Source organism: Micromys minutus (assembly GCF_963924665.1).
Source record: "Micromys minutus genome assembly, chromosome: 2".
Classification (NCBI taxonomy): domain Eukaryota; kingdom Metazoa; phylum Chordata; class Mammalia; order Rodentia; family Muridae; genus Micromys; species Micromys minutus.
Window position 1 is genome coordinate 6721970 of NC_137971.1, and position 9499 is coordinate 6731468.

At 42.7% G+C, this 9499-nt stretch overlaps 1 protein-coding gene across 1 annotated transcript; it reads left to right on the forward strand.

Annotated features, from left to right (window-relative positions):
• The first annotated feature begins 2022 nt into the window (after window positions 1-2022).
• LOC308416415 (large ribosomal subunit protein uL30) lies at window positions 2023-2900 on the forward strand. Its single transcript, XM_080911398.1, has one exon. It carries the CDS (start codon window positions 2033-2035, stop codon window positions 2843-2845), a length of 813 nt encoding a protein of 270 aa, XP_080767524.1. The 5' UTR covers window positions 2023-2032; the 3' UTR covers window positions 2846-2900.
• The last annotated feature ends 6599 nt before the right edge of the window (window positions 2901-9499 follow it).

Here is a 9499-nt window from a genome sequence, read left to right on the forward strand (position 1 = left end):
TTCTGCCTGCACATAGGATGCAAACCAGGTAGGGAAACACGGCAGAGGAGTTCCATGTTAATCTCTGTGAACCTTTACATCCTGCCCTTATTCAAAACCAACTGAGCATTTCATTCTCAAGCCATTCTCTTACACACACACATGCACACATAGGCATGCTCATACACACACACATGCACACACATGCACACATAGGCATGCTCATACACACACACACACACACACACACACACACACACTTTCCAAGGAAATTTGGTAACAGTGGTATTGTCTTTCCACTTTTACTAGGAAAGACTTGGTTCCCAGTTGATACACACCAACCCCTCACCCCCTGCCAACCTCTAGCACCCCAGTACCTGAATGAACTTGGCTCTTAAAATAAGGTCTATTTACCTGACTTGATGTCAATTGCAAACTCAAAGAATTTAAAACCATTGTAAGCACTCCTTTCCTGGAGTGATGTAAACATCTGTCCCCTCCTCATATGATCCAAATGACAAAACCCTCTGTACAAGGTAACCAATGAGTTCATCATGCTTAGTTTCAGAGCACTCTAGAAGTTACAGGCAGGTGCATGGGCAACCTTAAATCGGCCAGAGTGGAAGGTCTATTCCTAGTGTAGAAGATATCTTCCTCATATGTGGAGACCACCCTAGGATAACCTCCCCAACCTACATGCTCTAGTCCCCAAGGACACAAGTGGGGCAAAATTCCTTTCAAATGGATGGAAACTCAGATGAGGGTCCAAAGACCCTCTCTCCCTACTTACTCTCATGAGGAACATCAGCAATCAACTTGCAGGATCAGTTTTAAGGAGGCACAACTGATTTCACGAAGAACCTCGCATCTTCACTCTGTGAACAAGAATTCCTAGAAAGAAGCTGTGTCTACAAAGGCTAATGGATACAAAGGCTGGCTAATGGGTTAAAACTTCAATGACCTCTGTGAACAGATGGCTACCATAAAAGAAAACTAAAACCAATCCAAAGGTGGAGTTGTAGAGTTCAATCCCAATGGATACACTTACAAAACAGCCCCTGCACCTAAGGCTCAAGGAACATTGTGAAGAAAGGGCAGAAATAATTAAGAACCACAAGATCAGGAAGTTTATTGTGAAACTGTGTCTCCTAGAAATGTCGGAATCTAAACCTACTATAAAGTCCCACTGACATAGCTGCCTGAACATGAACTGAACAAGGAAAACACCAATAGGCACACCCAAGCGAATAAGAGAAAGCCCCAAGGCTTTATCCCTGCACAAAAAACTGCAGGCAACTAAAGCATGCTGGGGGTGGTAGGAACAGTCTTTTTAAGGGAAGAGCACACCAAATGATTATCCAAACCCAATGGTCAGTCACAAGAGCATACATGAGAAACATTATGGAGACCAAGCAGGTAATATTTAGGAAAATGTGTGCATATACATATATGCATCAAACAATTATTAATGAGAAAGGGGGCTAGAATTAAAATTTTAGCAAGGATGGGTAGATGAGAAGGTTTGGAGAGAGGAAAGTGAAAGGTGAAATAATATAATATTACAAAATAAAAATTCAGGAAAATCTCTTCAGTGATACAGATCCTAATTACAGATCCTAATCTTGGGCTACGTTCAAGCTGCCTAAAGAACCATTTCTTGCCCACCTGTCTCAGAGCTATCATCCTATGACTAGTAGATAAAGCCAAACCTAATATCCTGATAAACAAATAAAAATCTTTGGAATTTACTAATCCAACAAAACTCTATACTCCACCAATCAAAGGTCTACGGAGTCTCTCAGAAAGTCCCTGAGGCCTATGGCTAATATTTCTTCTCCTTACTATAACTTTCATTTTAATGTTCTCATCAGTGTAATTTTAAAATGTTTTGATTTATGACTGACTTTGTTTGATCAGTATAAAAACTTCATGAAACTGTTTGCACATTGGACCATGGAATTCAGAATGACATGAATATGTGTCCCCAGGCTACTGTTATTTGTATTTGGTTTTAGAATGAATTCTCTTGTCCTCTCCTTTTCCAGCTGCAACCATGGAGGCTGTTCCAGAGAAGAAAAAGAAGGTTGCTGTTGTGCCAGAAACCCTTAAGAAAAAGGGTACTTCTGTGCCAAAAACCCTCAAGAAAAAGGTTCCGGCTGTGCCAGAAACCCTTAAGAAAAAGCGAAGGAATTCCGCAGAGTTGAAGGTGAAGCGCCTGAGGAAGAAGTTTGCCCTGAAGACACTGCGGAAGGCAAGGAGGAAGCTCATCTATGAGAAGGCAAAGCACTGTCACAAGGAGAACAGGCAGTTGTACCTCACTGAGATTCGGATGGCTAGGATGGCAAGGAAGGCTGGAAACTTCTATGTTCCTGCAGAACCAAAATTGGCATTTGTCATCAGAATCCGGGGCATCAGTGGAGTGAGCCCAAAGGTGTGCAAGGTGTTGCAGCTTCTACGTCTTCGACAGATCTTCAACGGCACCTTTGTTAAGCTCAACAAGGCCTCAATTAACATGCTGAGGATTGTGGAACCATACATTGCGTGGGGGTACCCCAACCTGAAGTCAGTAAATGAGCTCATCTACAAGCGAGGCTATGGCAAAATTAATAAAAAGCGGATTGCCTTGACAGATAATTTCTTGATTGCTCGATCTCTTGGTAAATTTGGCATCATTTGCATGGAGGATCTAATTCATGAGATCTATACAGTTGGGAAACACTTCAAGGAAGCAAATAACTTCCTGTGGCCCTTCAAATTATCCTCCCCACGAGGTGGAATGAAGAAAAAGACAACTCACTTTGTAGAAGGTGGAGATGCTGGCAACAGGGAAGACCAGATAAACAGGCTTATCAGACGTATGAACTAAGGTGTTGCCCATGGATTTTTATAATCTGGTCAGTTAATAAACAGTCACAGCTTGACAAAAAAAAAAAAAAAAAAAAAAAAAAAAAGAATGAACTCTCTTTAACCCACTTTTAGGTGAGAGCTGTAATCTTTTACTTGACAGCTCTAAACACTACATTCTCAAAGAACACACACACACACACACACACACACACACACAGGACAAGTAGAATACATTTTTCTCTCTAATTCCAACATAATTAAGACAAGTTACTCCTCAAGATTCCCAGATAATGGTTCTTCCCCAATTCTAATAAGTGTAAGACAAACACCCAGACCCATTTTTCTCATCCCATCTGTCCAACTGGTCTACCCTACTGGAGGAAAGGGGAGGATGTCCCACTGCCCAAGTGTAATGAAAGCTAAGAAGCACAAGACAATCGCTGTGACGAACAGTACAGCTCACAGTAATGGCAAACAGCTCTGCGGGCTACACTTCAGATGTCAACATGTCAATCACAGAATGTCAGCAGAGAGCATGACTTAGCAGGCCAAACACTGGAAATCTGATCAAACCTCTGTCCTCCCTGAAGGCACAGCTCACAGTCTAGAAAATTAATTAAAGCTTCCATAGGACATAGAAAATTTTCTGTTGTTTAACGAGTAAAGCCATCTCCTTCTCCTCCTCATACAAGACTTGTGCCAAGTCAATCTTCAGAAACCAAGTTCCACATTTATTTCTGGTTGTCTTTAGTGGAAAAAGGTCCCCCTGGTCCTTTTCAGATGTTCCGTCAGTCTGGAGACAACACATTTGATTAATGACCATGTAAGTACATTTCCAGTCAATGACCACTGCCATTAGACAGAGGGACCTCAGAGCTGCAAACATGAAGCCTATCAACAGCATTAACAGCTAAGTCTTTGATTTTTAAAGGGGGTCATTGCAGGGCTGAAGAGAGGGTTTAGTCAAGACCACTGGCTGCTCTTTCAGAGGACCAGAATTTGATTCCCAGCACCTATTTGGTAGCTCATGATTGTCTCCCCCTCCCCCACTATGTAATATGATTTTATTAGCTTGGAAACAGCCTGAACCAAAAGAATTAAAAATGGCCAAAAATATTTGAAAATAATAGTCATTTGCTTCTCACATGAATACTTTCAGCTGGACATTAAATCACTAAACACATGGGATCCCAGTAAGGCAGGTAAGCACCCAGTGTTGCTCATGTGGGCACTCCTAGGTGTGGAATCTTGGTAGCACCGGGACTTTTCTTCCCAGTTGTTTGGAGGTTGTTCCAGAGTAAAGTAACAGGCAACAGACCAGGCTGCCTGTATTGTCACTGCTCGTTCTGTTGGTCCTCTGTGATGGAGGCTGACACAGAACGTTGTCCCTTGTTGACATCACTGATGCACACCCACTGTCCACCCACTGACTCTTTCCATAGGGTCACCTTACTGTTTCCACCTGTCACAGCCAGGATGTTCGCTCCGATGGACCAGCTCACATGCCACACAACATCACCGATTGTCTTTAAATCTAGCTCTAGGAGGTCTGGTGCCTTCTTCTGGCCTCTAAGGGCACCAGGAACAAACATGGTATATAGACATACATGCAAAAACACCCATACACATTAAATAAATAAATAAATAAATAAATAAATAAATAAATAAATAAATAAATAAATAAATGTAGGGGGATCTCATTGGACATGGGCAGACAAGGCTTTGTAAATTTGGCACTTCCCATGCAGTTGACTGGGAGTCTGACCTTCTTTGAGACCTGAAAAATAAATATAACTCTATAAAGTAGAAGAGACATTGTGATAGCAACAGAAGCCAGCAGAAGCTAGGCACCCAAAGGGGTGACAGAAAATGGAGGCTGCTGTGTTCTTCTCTTCCAGGTTCACCTCCCACCCTTTCAATCCAACTACAGATTGCTAAAAAAAAAAAAAAAAACAGCCACCAGTAGCCTAGAAGGCCTCGCCCTCAACCTTGGACTCCCAATCCCTACACTCTGACTCAACATCCTAACTTTTCGTCTGACCTGCTTGGTTCAGGTTTGTCATTACTTCCTTATTCCCTTTACAACTCCAGCAAATTCCGACACTTGCTGTGAAATAAAGAAGTGTCTTCTGTGCCAACTTGATCTAGATATGCCCCAGTTATTCCATCAATTAAAACCGTGATGCTGTAGATGTGTGCTAAGTAGGGAAGATGATTCTAGATAAAGTCCCATGGCTGGTCCGAGCCTCCATGTTGCTCTGGAGCCTCCCTGATGGAAATGAGATTTTATTGTAGGTCGTAGCCTCAGACCACACACGAGCACCCCTGCCCACTTTTCTGGAAAGCCTGTACGTTGGATGTTAGACTTCCCCAACCACCCGCACAGTAAGGCTCTAAGGAGGTATGTAAGGATGTAAAGTTGGTGCACCCTCTCTCCTCTCTCAGAAGCACACATGCCACAGTGAGCCCTTCCTTTAGAAACAGGAGGAGAAAGCGTCTCTAAGATCTCAAGATTTTCTAGAGCATGTGATTCCATGCACCAAAGAAAAGGCTCCAGAAAAGCAATGTCAGAAAGAAGGAGCCAGTGAGTGTCCTGTCTCTTCAGCAGTGTAGGCTCTGTGCCGTTCATGGTCTCTAATGTTTGTTCTCACCTTCAGCTCACAGTAGGCCTGCACATGCTCTTCAGAACTCTTTTCTAACCCCTTCTTGCTGTAGTCCTGATTCTTCCACCCAGTCCCATGCTCCCAGAATAAGACTCAGACTCAAATACACTTACAAATAGCTTGGCCTTATAGCTAGCCTCTTCTTTTACTAGATAATAGCTAAAATCACCCAAATGTTTTAGCCTGCATTATGGCACAGTGGCTGGTTACCTGTGCTCAAGTACCTTACATCTATCTCCTCAGATCTCGAGGAAAATCTCCCACCTGGCTCTATCCCAGAATTCTTTCTCCTCCCAGATGTTCCACCTCCCATTTCCTGCCTAAGCCATAGGCCTTTAAATTAACAGATGATGTATCCATACAGTCGACAAGACATTCTCTCTACACCCACTCTATTACTGGGCAACTTCTTGCAGAGTCATCTGGCTCCAGTTGTACAATAAGTAGACTCATAGGTCTTCCTGAAGAAGGAAATACAATGTGTTTGGATAATCCAAATAAAGGCCAAATAATGGAAAAAAGGCTTCAGAACCTAATGTTCAGGGTCCAGCAAATTTCCTATTTCTGACCTTTTCTCTCACCATCTAGGATGTAGATCTAGCATTAGGGCTGTGGTAGATGCCTGATATTTTGTCTCCTTTGAATCAAATGACTCTGCTGTGCCTTAGATGTGGCATCCCATTCTCAGACTATGTGCTATGGGAGGGAATGGTGAGGTGAGCCTTGCTCCTCCCCCTCTAGGCCTTTAGTGTGCACACAATTACTATCTCCTTCACAGCCTCAGCCAGAACCACTATCACTTGCCAAGATGGAGTAGGATGTCCAGTGTCAACAGATATAATCAGTCTCGTCCTCTGTCTTGGTTCAGGCATGAGCAGGAAACCAACACACCCAAGTGTGTTTTTAGATTTTAAGTAGGTGAGATGCAAACTGGAATTACTGGCAGACCCTTCTCTACCATGAATGGAATTTCTCTGGAGAACAAAGTCAACATAAAGAAATGCAAAGAAGAAAGAGAGGAGGAGGAGAAGGGGAGATGAGGGGGCTGTGGAGAGTTGTGATTATATCATTTGTGTAGCGGGGTCCAACCAAGCCTAAAGTCATCTAGATCTAATCCAAGGGTGATTTGGGGTTTCAGATTCATGATCCCATAAAATGAGCATGAACTCCAAAGAGAATGGAGCTGAGTTGCTGTTGGCTGCCTGCTAAATAAATAACTAAGCCTTTTAATACAGGCATCATTTGGAAGCACCGTAAGATCACAGAGTAGCGCCTGGTGTGGTAAGCTTTAGGCAAATGCTGCCATTTAGGAGCCCTAAACAAAATCCTCCATTTAAAGCATCGGTCCCCTTGCTCACACCAGGCAAATTTGCTGTCCCTCCATGGAAGCTACCCAGAGCACCAAGTCAGTCACCTGGCAACCCAGTGAGCCTGGCCTTACAGGAGCAGGTGGGTTTCTGAAATCTACATGCCAGGCTCTAAAGATAAAAAGTCAGTGAACTGAAAAACACTGTATTATGGCAGCTTGCTTGCTGCTGTAACGACTTGTCATTTTGTGATTTGGTGGCCCTCAGCAAAGCCGCTCAAACAGCAAGAGCATTGTGTTCAGACAGAGAAAGCTCTGGAAACTTTCTACAAAGGAGTCAAAGGAGACATTTTCAGCCAAAAACTAAATCCAAGCTTAGGCTGTATATGACACACAACCTCAAAAGAGATTTAATAATGACTTTTTTTTTTTGAAGGTTGGGTTTTATTTAACCATTATCCTAAAAATACCACTATGGCGTGGGGAAACAGATGGGGGATGTGTCAGCTACTCACGTCACGTCACAGCACTGGCTGTCAGAACTAGAAGTCAGCACACATGTGACTAAACCGCCACCTTGACATTCTGCTACCGACGGCAGAAGCCACGGGCACTTGCATATGTATGTGTATATAGGGGTGGGTATATGTTTTATATAGAATCTATCAATCAAAAGTGAGAGAAAGCATGCATTTGTTTTTCTGAGACTTACACTTAACATGATTACCTTCACATGACATCCATTTTCCTGCACATGCATAACTTCATTCTCCACGGCTGGGAAAAATACTTCCATTTGCTCACAGATGCTACATTTTCTTTCTTCATCCCTCAGTTGTTGGACATCTAGGTTGGTTTAATAGTTTAACTCTTGTGAACGGGGTTGTGGTAAACATTGGCATGTAAGCATCCCTGTGACGTGTGAACTTAGAGTCTGTTAGAGAAAGACTCTGGAGCAATACAGCTGGGTCATGTGATGGGTCTACTTTTAGATCTCTGAGGATTCACCATATTGCTGTCCATAGATGTACCTCGTTTAGATTCCCATCTGTGGCATAAGGATTCCTATTAGTCCACATGAACCCAGTCAATGGAAGATAAAGTATCAGGGCCCTTCTTCTATTACTAAAACATCAACAGACTCAGTTGATAGACGAGGTATCACCTAGGTGCTGACCTTGTCCTCCACTCATAGGGACAGGTCAGCAACAGCTGCAGAGGCAGAGGCAGAGGGGCTAACATCTGTATGGCCAACACTAGCCAAGTACATACAGCGGAGCTATCAAGAGACAATCCACGCTGATTCTTGTGGGATCACAGTGTATGAGAGGTAGAGTCCGAGAAATTTCCTCTCTTCTATATCAAGCTTTTACCCCATAATGATGTTCTCTAGAAAGTATGATCCATATCCTAGGAAAACCTCATAGCCATAGGGTGCGCTGGTCCTATTACACACGTGGGTTTACAGGCAGGTCTGGTCAGCAGCGCCCATACATGCCCTGCTCCTTCATTCAGGAACTCAGTGCACTCCATGACTGAAGTTTTCTCACCCCGCATGACTGAGTCATTTGACAAAGCAGAAACCCAGCCCCTGGTGGTGTTTTCCTCAGCTGAGCTGAAGGGAGAAGTTGCTGGGAGAGCCACACAACAGAGCAGGTGCCTGTGAGACCTAAGGAATGCATTTCATGGATGCCCTTAAGGCCCTGATAGCCCTGCCTCACCTGTCCAGCCTGTTAGCAGACCCCGTTGGCTCAGGACGAGCTCTTCGGCTCCTCTCTTCCCCTCCTGTTCCGATGCAGACAACGGCAATGGCCGCAGCAAGCCCTCTGTACAACGCTGTGCATTGAGAATTATGAAGCATGCTCCTGAGCCACTTCCTGTCTCCCTCAGAACCATAGCTTTTAGTTCTAAGATGATCTACACAGATGGAAGATGAAGCAAATCAAAACCTTAGCTGGGGGCAGTGGGGGAGGACAAAGTCAGGAAATCAGTATTAACAGAGGCCAGCCAAGGAGATCCCTTATTCCATTGATCACTCAGCAAATGTTAGTTGAGCACGTATAGAATGCCAAGCAGTTCCTCGCTGGGGTGGAAGGTCGGATGAGGTCAGTTTACTTCCCTGGTTGTGTGCATCCTCATTTTGTGCAGCCCTTACTATTTAGAAATCTCATTCATACACTGAATCAAAGTTTTCTTCCCCATAATTTATCTCCTTTGCTTTGAACACTGGCTTAAACGGCACTATAATTAAATTATGAGGATTTAAATGTTAAAATAAAAATTTAAAAGGACGGAACACAAAAAGATAGTTGAACATATAATCATAGGTCAGGACAGATTTTTTTCTAGGTATGACATGAAAGAAAAAATTTGACAGGTTTGTCTATATAAAATCTAAAATAAACATAAACCAACTCCAAGAAAGAAGCATGTTTAATGGAAATATTTGCAAACTAGATGAAAAACGACTAATAGAACTAACATTAAAAAGTCTCAAAATAAATAAGAATACATTATTATGAAAAATTGAATAGATAATTGATAAGAGATTAAAATGTCAACTGTGGAAGAAAAACATTTAGCTTTGCTAATAACAGAAAACATTCAGATTAAAGAAGATACTATATTTCAGTTATAAACAGGATAAAATGCTTTAAAATAAAATCCCAAATACTAGAGAAGCACAAGTACTCTCATATTGGAG